Source organism: Cucumis melo, chromosome 5 (genome assembly GCF_025177605.1).
Source record: "Cucumis melo cultivar AY chromosome 5, USDA_Cmelo_AY_1.0, whole genome shotgun sequence".
Taxonomy (NCBI): Eukaryota; Viridiplantae; Streptophyta; class Magnoliopsida; order Cucurbitales; family Cucurbitaceae; genus Cucumis; species Cucumis melo.
Window position 1 is genome coordinate 27,315,785 of NC_066861.1, and position 18,087 is coordinate 27,333,871.

The 18,087-nt window shown below is 33.7% G+C and overlaps 2 protein-coding genes across 3 annotated transcripts; both read left to right on the top strand.

Annotated features, from left to right (window-relative positions):
- Positions 1-311: 311 nt before the first annotated feature.
- LOC103495336 (uncharacterized) lies at positions 312-3,614 on the top strand. Its single transcript, XM_008456853.3, has 7 exons — positions 312-703; positions 1,381-1,460; positions 1,662-1,722; positions 2,173-2,230; positions 2,398-2,455; positions 3,003-3,075; positions 3,336-3,614. Exons 1-7 carry the CDS (start codon positions 377-379, stop codon positions 3,426-3,428), a joined length of 750 nt encoding a protein of 249 aa, XP_008455075.1. The 5' UTR covers positions 312-376; the 3' UTR covers positions 3,429-3,614.
- Positions 3,422-11,301, top strand: LOC103495402 (disease resistance protein RUN1-like). 2 transcript variants are annotated; one of them, XM_008456949.3, is made up of 7 exons: positions 3,422-3,460; positions 3,937-5,735; positions 5,965-7,069; positions 7,190-7,465; positions 7,814-9,121; positions 9,210-9,703; positions 10,080-11,301. In XM_008456949.3, exons 2-7 carry the CDS (start codon positions 5,248-5,250, stop codon positions 10,603-10,605), a joined length of 4,197 nt encoding a protein of 1,398 aa, XP_008455171.2. In that variant the 5' UTR covers positions 3,422-3,460; positions 3,937-5,247; the 3' UTR covers positions 10,606-11,301. The 2 variants fall into 2 exon arrangements, with proteins under 2 accessions (XP_008455171.2, XP_050940698.1); XM_051084741.1 differs by lacking the exons at positions 3,422-3,460; positions 3,937-5,735 and having other exon boundaries at positions 5,999-6,161; positions 6,281-7,069.
- Positions 11,302-18,087: the final 6,786 nt, after the last annotated feature.

Genomic DNA, 18,087 nt, shown 5'->3' on the forward strand with positions numbered 1-18,087 from the left:
TCATTAAGTTGTGGTTAGATTCGTTGAAATTAAAATTGTGTTACAGTACCATATTTCTTTTGTTCACACTAGAAAGATCCGTTATATTTTTAGAAACACATGGATGTAACACAATTAGTAAAGACTATATAGGAAACTGTATATACTATATAGTATAAGAAAATTTAATCAGCGAACATATGTTACCGGTAAAACTATACGAATATTACAATTATTTTTCAAATATGTGAATGAAAAAAAATTAAAGAAGAAAATACATTTTCATATACAGAAATTTAAATCCATTCTTGCTTTTGAATAATTTGAATAAAACAATCCTAAGTAAAGTTTCCTTTTTTTCTTTCATTGTGGATATGAAAGCTATCCTCATTTCCCTATGGCCATTCCTCTTTCTTTATGCCTCCACCACCCTCCAAACCCTCACCAAAACCCCACGTCCGCCGTCCCTCCGCCCACCACCGTCTGCTTTCCGGCGTCTTCTACTTTGAATTCCCAATCCAAGAGGCATTTCATCCTCAAAACAGCTTCACTCTGTCTAATTTCTTTCTTTCCAAAATGCCCAGTTGTTCAATCTTCTGAAAATTCTCCAACTTCGAAACCTGGCCTTCCTGCTATAGCAAACACCAAATCTTGGTTTCAGTTCTATGGCGATGGGTTTTCCATTCGGGTGCCTCCTCAGTTTGAAGACCTCACGGAGCCTGAGGTATAGACAAAAGTACCCCTGATGTTTGATCTGTATGAAGTGAAACACTGTTTATCTTAGCCTTTTCTACTTTCTTGGTCAACTTATTTCTGTTTGTTTAATCCTAGTGTTTATGTTATGTTTACTTATGTTATGTTTACTTACACCAATATGAATAGTTCAAGGTAATTCATATGCTTAGTTGCTGTCAGTGTTTTTTAGAGCTCTAGAGCAGTAAAGCATAATAGTTTGTTGAGGCTGAAGTGCAAGGTCCAAAACTTTTCAAAGAGTAATATTTACTATCAGTGTTTTTTCAAGGTGCAAAAGGTGTGCGCCTAATGCGGGGCTTACTTGTGAGCAAACCTTTTCAGGGTGAGGCACAATACTTGTGCCTGATGCCTAGGCGTTTGCCCGGTAGGGTTTTTAGAACACTGGTTGCTATTGGTGTCAATGATATCAAGTAGAAGTTTGTAGCTTTAGGGCTTTGATAGTCTCGTAATGTGTGTGTGCACTCACTTTTTTGTTTCTCTTTCGTGGAACATTTAGCTTGAAGGAAATAAGTAGGTTCAACACCACCCTTTCGTTTATGTATTCTTGTAGCTATTCTTTATCTTTTATTCTCTGGAGCCCGCCCTTTCTTGTACTTGTAAAAAGTTTATCATTTGCATCTTGCTAAGTTATGTGCTTGGAGTTTGTAGGACTATAGTGCTGGACTCTCTCTTTATGGAGATAAGGCCAAAACAAAAACCTTTGCAGCACGGTTCGGGTCTCCTGATGGGTAATGATATTCCCTTTTGTTCATATTGTTTGTTCTAACTTGTATTTTGCTTCTAGGTAGGATGAAGAATTTGAGTTAGGTCAATTGACCTAGGTATACTAAAGTTGCTTTGTAAAAAGTTCAATTTATTTATTTATTTATTTTTGAACTTTCTCATATCCTCATTTTCTTCTATTTTTTCTTCTTTGTTGGTCAACGCAGCTCTGAAGTTCTAAGTGTTGTCACTCGTCCGACGAATCAACTTAAGATCACCTTTCTAGAGGTAGCACAATGATGGTTGTGAAGTTTTCAAGTCTTATGACCAAAATGCCCAACATTCATTTTGTAATGCATCTAACTGGCTCTCTGATACCTGTCTTCTTTTTCCTAATCTTTTGGTAATTCAAAAGGGGATTGGTGTCTTATTTTTCCTAATCTTACTAAACATTTTATATCTTGCAACTCTTTCTAAGCTTGGTGGCTCTTTCATATCAAGAAGCTCTACCTAGAGAAAATCCCAAAATGCAGTCTTAAAATGTTTAGCAATGTTTTGGAAAGGTCCGAGAGAATTCCTTCAATCTGAGCATCTCAAAAGAGTTTTTTGAAGTTGTTCATGACAAACTTTTATGAGAAGATTTCGCTTAGTTCCAACTTATGTACATGCTTGTTTAGTTATGCTTATTTTTTATGGACAACTGTTTTAGGAGCTTCCATTCTTACTTGCAAAAAACAGGCGAAAGACATAACTGATATAGGTTCCTTGAGGGAGGCTGCAAAAATCTTTGTTCCAGGTATAGATTTCCTTTCTATTTCATATTTTGGGTTCAATATGCAAAGTAACTTTTTGTGATTTTTTCTAGACATTTTGGTTTTTAATTATTTGGTTCTTTTGCTATTTTCTCATCTTCCCTTAGATTCACATCTCATCTAGCTGATTTTAGTGTTCTGACAATGATAGGCGGTTCAACTTTATTTTCTGCCCGAACGTTTAAAATTAAGGAAGATGAAGGCTTCAGGTAACTATGCTACGAGGGTGCTGTTTGTATATACAAAAATGTTCGATTGAGATCATAATATTCTTAGTTAGTTCATTTAGATATTACATGTCATGTGTTCACCAAGTATATGTTGCATTTTAATACGTAACTCCAAGATATGTGAACGACTATGATAGAATATATCTTTTATTGCAGAAACTTCTCAAATTTATTATGAAATAAATTCTGTAATTTGATGATGACGTTGTGGTCTGTAAGAGCCAATGCACATGATAAAAAGCTTGATTGAATGAATGCAAGAGACGGTAGCCGTCTACCTAAGAGTTAGTATTCTATAAGTTTTCTTGGCATCGAGTTATGTTAGGAGGTTAGACAAATACTATGTGAGAATAGTCTAGTTGAAGTATGTGTGAACTGCCCTGTCCTAGACACTTGAGAATTTAAAAAATGTTATGAAATAATAATATTGATCAAAGTAGGCAGCTGTGAATACTTTGTTCTAGCCTTCTTTGGCTATATCAACTTTCATATTTTCATTCCATTGCCTCTGTTTCTTTAACTGCAGAACTTATTACTTCTACGAGTTTGGGAAGAACGAACAACATGTTGCATTAGTAGCAACTGTTAATAGTGGACAGGTTTGTGATAAACAATTTACAGTACACAAATACAAGCTAAACTTCTTACTCTGATTAAGACCTGAGTTATAACATGGTAGAATTTGTTTAAACATTAATTGATTCAAAGCTAAACTGTTCATGTTAGCAAAGTCTTATGTTGAATATGCCAAACATAACTTTAGAATTCTGAGTTCTGCTCGACGATTATGTTGGTCGAAATTTCTCCTTCAACACTGTCGTCCAAGCTTTCATTTTGACATTGTGCTTCTTTGTGATAGGTGTTTGTTGCTGGAGCAACTGCACCATTGTCCAAATGGGATGAAGATGGCATAAAACTCCGTTCTGCTGCCATATCTTTAACAGTGTTATAATCAATTGTTGATAAATTTCATTTCATTAGCTTGTGAGTACTCCCTAAGACTTAACTCTCATGTATTCGATAGCATATAAAATCTAGGACTATAATCTAGGCTAAAATCTTTGTAATCTAGACTAAATTTTTTGTAATTGTGAGCCTGAAATGAAATTCCATTTAATATAACTAGGTCTTTTTGTAACTATGATCTTAATTTGATTTTGTTGCATTGTCTTGGAGTTCCTTCTTGTAGTTTGTCGAGGTCTTTTTTTTCTTGTTTGGATAGTTTTTGTTGTAGGTTCTTACATTTTTCTCAATGAAAGCTCGGTTTTTTCATAAATAAAGAAAGAAAAAATTTATTTAAGATCCTATGGATGTTTCTGTTGACACGAGTTAAAGTTTGATTTTTCCTATGCAAATACTGAAATGATCTTTGAATGTTCAGATTGGTCTTCAGATTGTTTCAACTTAATTTGTGAGAGTTATTTGATTGTGTTTGATCCTTCAATCTTTTTGATGGACAGGAGGAAGCTTGGTGAGTTTTCTATTTAGCAACGAGACAACTCTAGCTGAAGATAAAATTTAGATTTTGTATAGAATTTCCCACACTTTTTTTTTTTTTGGTGGTGGTTGTAAGAATTGTCTTTTGTAGTGGCTCTGCTGAGTGGTACTTGGTTCAAGTGGTTTTTCATTTCTTAATTCCCTTTGTTTTTATATGGTTTTATCAAACTAAAAACTTGAGATTATTGGAAGTGGCAGCTGGTCTCAATGGGACTACCACACATTGAATGCATGGTTCAATTTATCTTCCTTTTGTCTTTTGATTAGCACTAGTTAAAATTTCATGGAACACATCACTTTACAATCACATGGATACTGGGCCTTCCTCTCTGTAATTTAGTTAATGGATCAATTTTATCTTTTTGAAAAAGGGTATTCATGGTTTGGTAGATGAGCTGAACCATTTTTTTTTCCTAAAAAGATCAAATCGAACTACAAATATTTGGTTCAGTTCGGTTCGATTTGACTCTTGTTCTCTTGCTCCTCTCTTGTCCTCTTGCCTTGCTTTTTCCACTTCCATTTTCCCACGGTCTTGCTATCCTCTCTCCCGTTTTCTCATGATCTTGCTCTCCCTCTCCTTTCTCACTCAATCTTGCTTTTTGGTCTTGCTCGATCTCATTCTCCAATACTTTGTCTCCTTCTACAACACAAACTGAAACGAGGGAGGGAGTTGGGTCACCTATGCAGAATCTGATCTGCTGGAAAAGAAAACCAGAAGTTGAGAGGGAGAGAAGAAAAAGAAGAAGAAAAGAAAAGAAAAGAAAAGAAAATGTTGAGGAAGAAAGAAAAAACGTGCGGTAATTTTGTAAAATTACTTGAAGATGGTATAAGCCGGAGGTAAAAAGCTTAAGTTTAAAAAGTAGGCCAAGACTCATTTTGAACTATGGAAAGTCTTTTAATCAATTATCTCTTTCTAACTTGGCACACATTTATCCTAGATTTCCTAACTCAACTTTGAACTCCAAATAACTCCAAAAACATTTATTTAATGTAATCTTGAAAAATATCTATTAGCATGGTCTAAAAGTAGTTCACATTAATGTTGATGTTCGCAAATATTCACGAAAAGAAATTATTTTTTAGTTTATTCAGTATGATCCAAAGAAAATATCGTACACGTGTTTAAAAATTGGGTTTAGTAGGCCAAAAAAGAGTGCGGCAGTTGGCAACTGGTCAAAATGTCACTTTTCTTCTCCCAACTGCTCTATAAAATGGTCAGATTCTTGAATGTTGGAGCCATAGACAAAATTTCGAAGTCTTAGTGTAAATCTCTGATGGGTTCTTCCATTGTTGGAGTGGAATCATCAACTTCTTTGAGTTTCAAGTGGAGTTATGATGTGTTTTTGAGTTTCAAGGGAGATGATACTCGTTCTAATTTCACTAGTCATCTTGACATGGCCTTGCGTCAAAAGGGTGTCAATGTCTTCATAGACGACAAGCTCAAAAGGGGTGAGCAAATTTCTGAAACCCTTTTCAAAGCTATACAGGAAACTTTGATTTCTATTGTTATATTCTCTCAAAATTATGCATCTTCTTCATGGTGTTTGGATGAATTGGTGAAAATAATTGAGTGTAAGAAATCCAAGGGCCAGCTTGTTTTGCCAATTTTCTACAAGGTGGATCCTTCCGATGTACGAAAACAAACGGGTTGCTTTGGAGAAGCATTGGCCAAACATCAAGCTAATTTCATGGAGAAGACTCAAATATGGAGGGATGCTTTAACTACTGTTGCCAACTTCTCTGGTTGGGATCTAGGAACTAGGTATATTTTTATTGACATTTTGTCTTTTCTTTTCCATATTTCATTTCCATTCCTCTAATTTTGTTGACAAAGCACACTAACAAATTCCTACTTGAAATAATTTCAACAATACAAGTGACTGATGTTAATCATAGAAGATTCACTCTCAAGATGAAGTTTAATTTTATCTACTATTTTTTCTCATGTTCATCAAGTTTTATTTGTTTACATATGATGTACTTAACAACAGGAAGGAGGCTGATTTTATTCAAGATCTTGTTAAAGAAGTATTGTCTAGATTAAATTGTGCCAATGGGCAGTTATACGTAGCTAAGTATCCGGTAGGAATTGATTCTCAACTAGAAGATATGAAGTTACTCTCACATCAGATACGAGATGTGTTTGATGGCGTTTACATGATGGGGATATATGGCATTGGAGGCATTGGTAAGACAACTTTGGCTAAAGCTTTGTACAATAAAATTGCTAACCAATTTGAAGGTTTCTGTTTTCTATCAAATGTTAGAGAAGCTTCAAAACAATTCAATGGCCTCGTTCAACTACAGGAAAAACTACTCTATGAGATTTTAAAGGTTGATTTGAAGGTTGACAATCTTGATGAAGGAATTAACATCATAAGGAGTAGATTGCGTTCAAAGAAAGTCCTTATAGTTCTTGATGATGTGGATAAGCTCAAGCAATTGGAAGCATTGGTTGGTGGACGTGATTGGTTTGGCCGTGGTAGTAAAATCATTGTGACAACAAGAAATAGTCATTTACTTTCTAGCCATGAATTTGATGAAAAGTATGGTATTCGGGAATTGAGTCATGGCCATGCTCTTGAACTTTTTAGTTGGCATGCTTTTAAGAAAAGTCATCCATCAAGTAATTATTTAGACCTTTCAGAACGTGCGACAAGTTATTGTAAAGGTCATCCTTTGGCTCTTGCTGTTTTGGGTTCTTTCCTTTGTACCCGAGACCAAACAAAATGGAAAACTATATTAGATGAATTTGAGAACTCTTTGAGCGAAGACATTGAACATATTATTCAAATTAGTTTCGATGGGCTTGAAGAAAAAATAAAGGAGATCTTCCTTGATATTTCTTGTTTGTTTGTGGGAGAGAAAGTTAATTATGTTAAAAGTGTGTTAAACACGTGCCATTTCAGCCTAGATTTTGGAATTATAGTTCTCATAGATCTTTCGCTTATTACGGTTGAAAATGAAGAGGTTCAAATGCATGATTTAATTCGACAAATGGGCCAGAAAATAGTTAATGGTGAATCTTTTGAGCCCGGGAAAAGGAGTAGGTTGTGGTTGGTACACGATGTTTTGAAGGTGTTTGCTGATAATTCAGTGAGTAACCCTTACCCAAAGTATCTTTAGTTTTCACTTATTTCCTAGACTTCATGATGGAAGATGTTTGTCAAATTAAGTTGTCAATTATGTTAAATTACTAAATTGATGTCTTTGTAGGGAACGATTGCAGTTAAAGCCATAAAGTTAGACTTGTCTAATCCCACGAGGCTAGACGTGGATTCACAAGCTTTTAGGAACATGAAGAATCTGAGATTGCTTATCGTTCGAAATGCAAAATTTTCGACAAATGTTGAGTATCTACCTGATAGCTTGAAGTGGATTAAGTGGCATGGTTTTTCTCATCGTTCTTTGCCATTGTCCTTCCTTAAGAAAAATCTTGTAGGACTAGATTTAAGTCATAGCTTCATCAAAAATTTGGGCAAAGGATTTAAGGTAATTATATATCTACCTGTATTTAGTTGGAAGCTTCTTCATTGATTTTCTTAGAAATTTTCATGGGTAGCTCTAGCTTAGTTTCTAAAGATTTGCAAATATTTTATGTTAAAAACAACAGCTTGCAAACATAAAGAGAGTTATGTTCATGTGAAAAATATTTGTTAATGCGATATATATGCTTTAATCACTAACTCGTTTACTTATGTAAATAACAGTGGTTTATTCTAAACCATAACTTTGATATTTTTTCTCTCATTTTGAAATAATGTCTAATTATGTCCGATCAATATTTACTCCTTTTTTTTTTTTTTTTTTTTTTTTTTGTTTCTTTTCCATGTATTTTAGGATTGTAAAAGGTTGAAGCATGGTGATCTTAGTTACTCTTCTTTATTAGAGAAGATTCCCGATTTCCCAGCAACGTCAAATCTTGAAGAATTATATCTTAACAACTGCACAAATTTAAGAATAATTCCCAAGTCAGTTGTTTCTCTTGGTAAGCTTCTTACTTTAGACCTTGATCATTGTTCAAACCTTATAAAGCTTCCAAGCTACCTCATGCTGAAGTCTCTTAAAGTTTTGAAGCTTTCTTACTGCAAAAAACTTGAGAAACTTCCAGACTTCTCTACAGCTTCAAACCTTGAAAAGTTGTATCTCAAAGAATGCACAAATTTAAAAATGATTCATGATTCTATTGGATGTCTGAGTAAGCTTGTTACCTTGGACCTTGGAAAATGCTCTAACCTTGAAAAGCTTCCAAGTTACCTTACATTAAAGTCTCTTGAATATTTGAATCTTGCTCACTGCAAAAAGCTTGAAGAAGTTCCCGACTTCTCTTCTGCATTAAACCTTAAAAGCTTGTATCTTGAACAATGCACAAATTTAAGAGTGATTCATGAGTCTATTGGATCTTTGAATAGTCTTGTTACCTTGGACCTTAGACAATGCACTAACCTTGAAAAGCTTCCAAGCTACCTCAAGTTGAAGTCTCTTACACATTTCGAACTCTCTGGCTGCTGCAAACTCGAAATGTTTCCAAAAATTGCTGAAAACATGAAATCCTTAATGTCATTGCATTTGGATTCTACTGCCATAAGGGAGCTACCTTCATCAATTGGATTTCTTACTGCGCTTTTGCTATTAAACCTTAACGGTTGCACAAATCTCATCTCCCTTCCTAGTACAATTTATTTGTTAAAGAGCCTTAAGCATCTTTACCTTGGTGGGTGTTCTAGATTTCAAATGTTTTCCCATAGATGGGACCCAACCACCCATCCAGTATGCTCTTTTTCAAAAATTATGGAAACTTCATCGAGTTCAGAATTTCCCCATTTACTAGTCCCAAAAGAAAGCTTATGTTCCAAGTTCACCTTGTTGGATCTTCGATGTTGCAATATATCAAATGTAGATTTTTTGGAAATTTTATGTAAGGTTGCCCCTTTCTTATCTAGTATACTTTTGTCGGAAAACAAATTCTCTAGTCTACCCTCATGTCTTCATAAGTTTATGTCCTTGTGGAATCTCCAATTAAGGAATTGCAAGTTCCTTCAAGAAATTCCAAACCTCCCTCATTGTATACAAAAATTGGATGCCACTGGTTGCTCATTGTTGGGTAGAAGTCCAGACAACATCATGGACATAATATCGAGCAAGCAGGTTCATCACTTCCCTTTCCATTTTCTTTGTTCATATCATGTTATTGTCCCTCATTAAGATTCTGTCCATATTAATTTGTATGCCATAGGACGTTGCACTCGGTGACTTTACAAGGGAGTTTGTTCTAATGAATACTGGGATTCCAGAATGGTTCAAGTATCAGTCAATATCAACTTCAGTAAGGGTTAGCTTTCGACACGATCTCAATATGGAACGAACTCTGGCTACATATGCTACTTTCCAAGTGGTTGGAGATTCACATCGAGGAATGGCCTTAGTTTCATGTAAAATATTCATTGGCTACAGACTCCAAAGTTGTTTTATGAGAAAATTTCCATCATCAACATCTGAATATACATGGTTAGTAACAACTTCTTCTCCAACATTTAGCACTTCCTTGGAGATGAATGAGTGGAATCATGTCACAGTCTGGTTTGAGGTTGTGAAATGTTCTGAGGTCACCGTCACTATAAAATGCTGTGGTGTCCATCTCACTGAAGAGGTCCATGGAATTCAAAACGATGTCAAGGGGCCAGGGGTAATTTATACAGTTTTTGATCAACCGGACAAATTACCGAGCCGGTGAGTGAGATTATTGATAACAAGGCTTGATGAGTTGTCCTGTTTTAGAAAATTTTTGCAAGAACATTATTTTGTCTATTTGAAGATATGATTCATCTAAACTTTTCTTTAACACAGTTTATTTAAAAATCTATTTCGATTAGCATATCCATAATTGTTTCTTGAAAAAGGTTTAAGGTTCTTACTCTTAACCAATTCAAACAGAGCAGTTGTTAGTTTACAAAATTACTTGATATTATTTGTTTTAATTTGGTTTTGGTTTTGTTGTTATTATTATCTGAAACTTATTGCACATTATTTTGGTTGTAATCAGTTGAATATTGTTTTTAGTAAATTGTGGTGTTTCTTGTGTATGATAATGTTCACTATGGCACAGGGATGTTGTAAAATCCTTTGCTCAAGAAGTATCTGCCAAATCAGATTGCAATGCAATTTTGCATGCAGAAAATTTTCCAGTTTGGAACGATTCCAAAATGCAACGACATATGAATTTTCCCTTACATGTAACTTCTCAAGGTGTTACAAGGATACGTGGTATGGAAGGCATGGCAGAGACAATACTTGCAAACTCTATATGTAACAAATACGAAAGAAGTCAGAATCTTTTCTCTGCAAAAAAAGTTTTGAATCATTCTACTGCCTTTCTTCGTGGAGATGGAAATGGACTTTCTTGGGAAATGGTAGACAGTCCGATCTCAAGTGATAGATTGTCTTCCCAAAAATATCTTAGAATTTTTGACGATCGCGATCGATATGGAGACCTAAATGATGTGGCTTGTGGGACTGGTAATAGGTTCCGTTCAAGATTTTTGAGGATGGATGATATAAAAGAAGATGATATCAGAGAAGAGCCTCGTTGGAAGTACATGGAAAGGTCATTCCAAACAGATCCTATATTATGACAAGGTTGTAAAGTTTTTAGTATGCATGGTTCTTTTGAGAAGAACATCTACGTCAAGTGATTATTTTCTGCTTTCAAGATGTTCACTTCACATTATGCTTTGTCGAATTTGAATAGGGATATTTTCCGTTTTTCTGCTGTGCTATTTAAGGGCCAAAAGTGATCTTGCTAGGGTTGCCGCATGTGTGTTGTAAGAGAAGTATTATTGTATTTTGTGATAGAAGAACAAACCTCTCAGTGATGCAAAAGTTAATGAAGCATACTCAGTTCTCAACATATAAGTTCATGAGGTTGTTGAATTACTCTTGAGAAAAGTTGTCCTTATGGGGAGTATAGGACACTGTCGTTGAGAAGAGATTTTCATTCCTATGGATTTCTAAGGTAACATTGATGAGAAATTATTCTAAAACTCAGTGGGAGCCTAAGTGTATCAAGTGAAAAGGTTTTACTTGAAGCAGGAAAGATAATGCCGTGGTGAAATGGGTATCATGCTTGGGGGAGCCTATGTAATTCTTCAGTAATATCCACATACTCAAGGGTAGCCTTTGTTCTATTGAGAAGGAGTCCCACATCTAAGAGGAGTCTGGTTGATCGAATAAGTTAGACTTTATGTGTGTCACTACAATTGTCATTACTTTAAGTACAATATTGTAAACGCTTACCTTTTTCATATTAGAGAATTTATATTTTTTAGACACACTGCCACAGAGATGACATATCACCGTATTAGGTCACCAAATTCTATTGGTTCTTCTCTTAGTTTATTGTTTACATGATTGCCATAACTCTTCATTTAACATTTTTATTGCCAAAATATGAAAATGAGAGTCCATCGACTTTAGACCAATGGAGTTCATTATCATTAATATTAATATTGGCTTAGTCCCAATTTACAAAAGTCATTGTTGACTTTCACTTGTGAATCATCTTTTTACCCTTTTCTTCCCTTCTCTTTCTCTGTTCCTTCCCTTTTAAACCAAAGGTTGATTTCATTGGTACATCCCCAAATATGCAATATATTAAAATTTCATCAATACATCGGGCATATTTCATTGACATTTATAGACTTTGATATTGATCTTTGGAGTGAACTGACATCTTCATTGTATTATAAAGAAGTCTACAAAATATGAACTCTTTGGTAACCATTTCGTTTTTTTTCTTTTTTATTTATTTTTAAAAATTAAGTCTAATTCCTTCCTATTTTATAACATGACCGTTTACATTATTCTTCAATACAATTCTTGAATTCTTTGATAAATTTTAAAGATAATTAAAATAAATTTTCAAAAACTATTTTTTTAGTTTTGTGGCTTGTTTTAAAATGCATTACAGAATTGAATATCATTGAAACAAATTTGTCTTCGTGGCTCCAAGTTTTTGACAGAAATTCCTGAATTTTCTATTGCGCTAAGTCTTGAAAGGATGGATCTCGATAAGCTTTTTTATTTGAATCTTAGGGGATGTCGAGCAACTTCCAAGCCACTTCACTTTGAAGTCCCTTGAAAAATTAGAACTGTCTCGTTGTGTAAGACTTGAAGAGTTTAATTTCCTCATATTGGTGAAGAAATGAAATCGTGTGTACATCTCACAACCATTTGTTTAGTAGAGACCAACATAAAGGAGCTACCTTTATCCATTGTGAGTCTTACTGGTCTTCGGAAGTTGATCATAATTTTAGGGAGAAATCTCACAAGTCTTCTGCTTCATTGCTTACCTAATCTTGAGTGTTGCAGTATAATGCAGCGCTCTAGTTTTACTAGAATTTCATGTCCACGTCCATGTTTCGTTGTCGTTTTCATTATTTTCTTCGCAGGTATTACTTCCCAATTTACATACTATCCAACTCGGTTAATGCAATACATTTGTCTGGAAACAAGTTTTCAAGTCTACCTTGCTGTATGCTTAATTTTGAGTTCTTAGTTAGTCTTAACATATTCGATTGCGAGTTACTTCAAATGGAAAATTTTATATATTTAATATATTAATAAACAATATACACTATCTTAAATACATGTCAAGTATACTATCATACTAGACGGATAAATAGTGTCAACCATACAATTTTACTTGATGTATAAATAGTATCAGCTGTATTATCTTACTTGACGGATAAATAGTGTCAATTATATTATCTTACTTGACGTGGAAAAAGTGTCAAATACAATGACATCTTACTTGACACATAAAAAGGCATCAAGTATACGACCTTACTTGATCTGTAAAAAGCATTAAGTGTGATATCTTACTTGACACGGAAATGATGTTAAGAAATAGAATACTAGACGGGTTTTTAGTGTCAAGTAATGTAACTATACTTAATAGTTGATTACTTGACCCTTTTTAAAACGTCAAGTATAAGCTTACTTGATCACACTGTATTAATGTCAAGTAATCTAATTTCTGTAGTAGTGAATTCAAGTTTTGAAAATTTAAAAGGAAAAGTAGTTTTGAAAAACTTGTTAGAAGTTTTTAAAATTTGTCTATGAATTCCATTGTGTTAATTTCTTTACTAAAAGAATTAGGACACATATATCCCTTCTGGAAAACAACAAATTGGAAATGAAATCCTTATAAAATGGGGATGAAGTTATACATTGTTGATAAATATTTTTCTCACGTACTAAATCTATTCTTGTGTATTAGGATTACGAGGATGAAGTTCAGTTTGGCTACAGGGAGTTCGTATTAGCAAATTGGGATATTCCAGAATGGTACAGTTACAAGAAAGCAAACATGAACAACTCAATAACATTTTGTATGTCCGATGATGAAATTAGGAAACTGAAGGCCTTAGCTCCTTTTATTTTCATTGAAGGGAATGGACATCAAACAACATCCTACGATGATCACTTTCCAGTTAAGATTAGAGTGAGCCTCAGCGCCAATGGTTCGACGCGGAGTCATTGTGAGAGGTTCTTTCATTATGCATCATTATGTGCACATATGTGGTTGGTTGTATTTGGTGTTGAAACTTTCACCCAAATGGATGAAAAATGTAATCACACTGATGAAAGGGAGATTGATGTTGGGATTGGTTTTAAAGTATTGTTTGAGATTATTAGCAGAAAAGCTGTGGTATTTATAAAATACTGTGGTGTTCATCTCATTTATGAGGAAAATGATGATCAATCCTGATGTAGGGAATTGTAGACAAACTTTTGTGATTTTCTATGGATTTAATTTACAAAGCATGTATCTTTGACTCTATTAAGTATGTGAAGGAAAAAGGCAAAGCTGTGGTTGCATTAATAATAGCCAGTATTATTGTTCACCCAATTTATTTTACTTTCCTTGTCCTCTGCATGTTTTGAGTAGACTGTATATATAGAGTTGCATATTGACGGGAATTGATCTCTTAAGTTTGAAGTGGACATTCTTAGTTGGTTCATATCAATGTTATATGTCGTCATGTCATTTGTTCTGTTCTCTGGCTGTTATAAGCTTGATAAACATCTTCCAGAATTTTATGAAAACATGAAATCTTTTAAGGGTGATAGAATCTGAATGTGGTATGGTTGCCTTCATCAATTGGATATCTTATTGAGCTTGAAAATCTTAACCTATGTAATTGCTAAAGCCTGATTGCTCTTTCAATCAAGTAAGTTTCATTTGTCAAAAGTTTTTTTTTTTTTTTCTTTTGGAAAAGATACTAGGGTTTGGGTGCACCAACTACTAGGTTTATTTGACGCTTTTTACCTGTCAAGTATTGGTTTATTTGACGCTTTTCAATGTGTCAAGTAATCTAGTGTCAAGAATAAGTGATGTTTACTTGACAGTTTTTAAGTGTCAAGTATAATTATATTTGACAGGTAAAAAACGTTAAGTATATAATTATACTTGATAGTTTTTACGCGTCAACTAATCCAGTGTCAAGAATAAGAGGCTTTATTTTGACAGTATTTACGCGTCAAGTTAAATTATACTTGACAGTTCATAAGTATCAAGTATATAATGTTTGTTGACATTTTTTACACGTCATGTCAAGTTTTATCATGCACCTGTTTTGAAGTTCAATAATATTAAAATACATATTAATTGAACAATTAAAATTAACTCAAACTTTACATCAAAGAAATTCCATATATATAACAATGAACCACATATATAAGTAGGTGATTACATACTTAATTACAACATATATATGTGCAGTCCAAACTTCTAACAATAGCCTAAACTTTTCATCAATACGATATAAACAAAATATATTTGTAGCCTAAAGGTGTACCATATCAAAACTAGTTCACCTATATCCACTATCAACAAAACTAGTTTACCTATACTCAGTATCAACAAAATAACAACAAACTAGTTCCCCTATATCCAGTATCAACAAAATTTGTCTATCTAACACAAAAAAACCTTAGCTACCACCATAATTAATCACATGTGGCCACCCTAAAATTCAGCAAGCTCCATTTGTACTTCATCCAACTCGAGTTGGCTGAGGTCCTTGTATCAATCTGATATGAAACCCAAAATATTGAAGTTAATACTTTGATTACTTGAATTATATAAAATAATTCAAACAATCATTTAAACATAACATACCGAATTTGTGACTACTATGCTCCCATTTGTGATTATATCTCTCATGTATCTTATCACATAGTACCCACATTCAACTACTCCAACTTGCAAAGGACACTGTAAATACATAGTACCCAATATAATGCATAATGTCAAGAAACAACTACATAGTATTCAATCTAGTGCATATTGCCAAGAAACAATCACATAGTATCAATATAGTGCATATTGTCAAGAAACCAATCACATACTATCCAATATAATGCATGAATATATGAAAAAGAAATACAGAAAGTAGGAGAAAAAGGGCTAGAGATAAGTCGAATAGAGAGTTATACAAAAGCATTTATGTTCAAAGCAATAGAGCTAGGACTATAATTTGAAAAGTGCTTTGATCTACCTAGTCCAAAATCCTGTAAGAGCTTGTATGTCATCCCATAAGACAATAGCATTGCGCTCCAAGCCCTTAAAAATCCTATTGTTGCATTCCAACCAAATGACCCATAAAGTAACAGTCATGGTATTAAAAGTAATGATCTTTTTTCTGCTGTCTGATTGCAAAGATCTTTGCAAAGAGAAGCAACATTTGTATATAGCACATGAGACCCAATTCAAAATATCAGAAACCTTCTTTCAAAGATCATGAGAGAATATTTGTACATAGCACATAAGACCCAAACATGTTCCTCAACCCAAACTGGTGCATCTCCTGCCGATCCTCAAATGAAGACATGAATCATTTATTCATACACTGTCCTAAAGCCCACAAGCTTTGGCAACTATGGAGTTCTGAAACGGGCATTCCTGTGACTAATACAAATGTAAAAGACCTCTGTCTGAGCTTATGCAGGTTAACAGGCAGTAGTGCAAAGAACATCATCAGTTTCAATGCGGCCATAGTTACCTTATGGACAATATGGGTAGGGAGAAACAAACTTATCTTCACAGAGAAAGATTCAACCTACCAGAACACATGGGAAGATATTTGCTCCCTCACTGAAAGCTAGTCCTCAAAAAACAAAATTTTCAAAAACTATAGTCAAGCCTCAATTGCATTAAACATAAATGCTTTCTGTAATCTATCTATGTAAAAGGAAAACACTTTGTACTTCCTTTTTTGGTAATAAAATTTATGATAGGGTAGCTCTTCTCTAACCCCCTTCACTAGTATCGTTTCAAAAAAAAAAAAAAAAGATCATGAGAGAATATGGAGAGGTGGTCTAGATATTCCGAGTGTCTTTTGCACAGAGAGCACCAACTTGGGTTGAGATTCCAGCATGGAAGCCTTTTTTTGAAGATTATCAGTAGTGTGAATACATTCATGAACTTACATTTTTTAGGAATACTAGATTTCCAAAGGTTCTAGAAATTGATAGAATTGATGCCAGAAATATCACTTTTGTCAATCAGAAGAACCTCTTTGATGGATGCAATATCAAACTGACCATTTTAATTAAGTTTCGAAATAGGCATATCAAGTCCTTGGCTTTGCTTTGGTGCAGAGAGCTCCAGTTTAATCGTATTCCACATGTATTCTTCGAAGCTTCTAAGGGGCCTTTTGGGTTGGAAATCCCAATCAGATTGTGTCTGATTCCATATGTCATTTACATTGTCCAGTTGGAGATTAGAAATAGCAAAAAGCCTATGGGCATATGCAGAGAGGGGAGATTTTTCGTTCCAAGCCCCATTCCAAAAAGAGATAGATTCCCCATTATTGATTTTCCAAGAATAATGAGGCAAGAACCAATCAACACCTTTAATTAATAATGGATCTCCAAGGTGCTTTTGAGCTACTATATTTGCTTAATAGAAACTTACCAAGAAACTCTTGATTGTATTTAACAAAGATAAGTATTCTCCATAGGGATTGCTTCTCAATGATGTACCTCCAAAGCCATTTACAAAGTAAATGCAAAATTATTGTTCATGGGACTTGACATGCACTTCCTACTCCTAAGCTATTTGTCAAAAGTTTTAGACTTGACATGTTCCCCAAAGGTCAAAGTTTATGTTCCAAGTGCAGCCATCGAATTTTATTCGACATATTATCTAAAATTAATTTAATTGTTAGTTAATTTTTTTGTCATAATTTGGTTTATTTTTAATTTTGTGATTAACTCCCTTTTTTATTTAACTACTTTTTAACTTTTTAAGTTTTGTAGGTAGTTTGTTGATGGTAACTTTTTTGAATTTGATTTTGGTTATTAAAGACTCTATGCCATTTTGATATGAATGTGAAAGTTGGTATTATTTTCAAATTAAAAAAAAACTAGTCATTTTGAATTTTTAGCCATTTGAAAAAGCATTTTTGGCTTTAAATAATTCTTCTTTTTCATCAATGAGACACAACACAACAAAAAGAAAAGGCCACACAAAAAACCTAGAAATTTTTACAACCTTCATATGCTCTCTACGTCATCTAAATCTCTAACTTCCATACCCCTACTTCTTTTAACCTTCATACCTTCTTTAAAAAAAAAAAAGAAAAAATATACAACATCCATTTTATCTTCTCTTCTAGCAACCCCTAAATCTTCATCATTCTCTCTACAATGCCAAGAATCCAGCACACAAAAAACTTTAACTTAGTTGGAGGTGTATGGTAGAGTTTTGGTCTAAATGATCCACATCTCAACAACAAGTGAGTTTAGTGTGTTGAGATTTCAACATTTCTTTCTTTTCTTTTTCATATTCTTCTTTTTATTATTATGTTTATTTTCCTTCAAAGTTCTTTATTTTTCATTATTCGTACTATTGTAACTATTTTATTTATCTTTTCTCAATCTTCCATAAAAAAATGTAAAAAAAGAGAAAAAAAAAAAGAAAAAAAAAAGACTAAATGATTAAATAGTTGCTTATTATTATTGTTCTTATTTCTCTTATAATTGTTTATTTATTATCTTGTGAGCTTTTCTTTTATCGTTTATTTATTTATTTATTACATATTTCTTCA

What these genes read in the sequence shown, in the direction of transcription:
- LOC103495402 (XM_008456949.3), top strand. Translation starts at nt 5,248, where the DNA reads ATGGGTTCTTCCATTGTTGGAGTGGAATCATCAACTTCTTTGAGTTTC. An exon ending in GGTTGGGATCTAGGAACTAG is followed by an intron (nt 5,736 to 5,964) that starts GTATATTTTTAT and finishes ACTTAACAACAG; the next exon opens with GAAGGAGGCTGATTTTATTC. An exon ending in CCGGACAAATTACCGAGCCG is followed by an intron (nt 9,704 to 10,079) that starts GTGAGTGAGATT and finishes ACTATGGCACAG; the next exon opens with GGATGTTGTAAAATCCTTTG.
- LOC103495336 (XM_008456853.3), top strand. Translation starts at nt 377, where the DNA reads ATGGCCATTCCTCTTTCTTTATGCCTCCACCACCCTCCAAACCCTCAC. An exon ending in TTAAGATCACCTTTCTAGAG is followed by an intron (nt 1,723 to 2,172) that starts GTAGCACAATGA and finishes TGCAAAAAACAG; the next exon opens with GCGAAAGACATAACTGATAT. An exon ending in AAGGAAGATGAAGGCTTCAG is followed by an intron (nt 2,456 to 3,002) that starts GTAACTATGCTA and finishes CTTTAACTGCAG; the next exon opens with AACTTATTACTTCTACGAGT.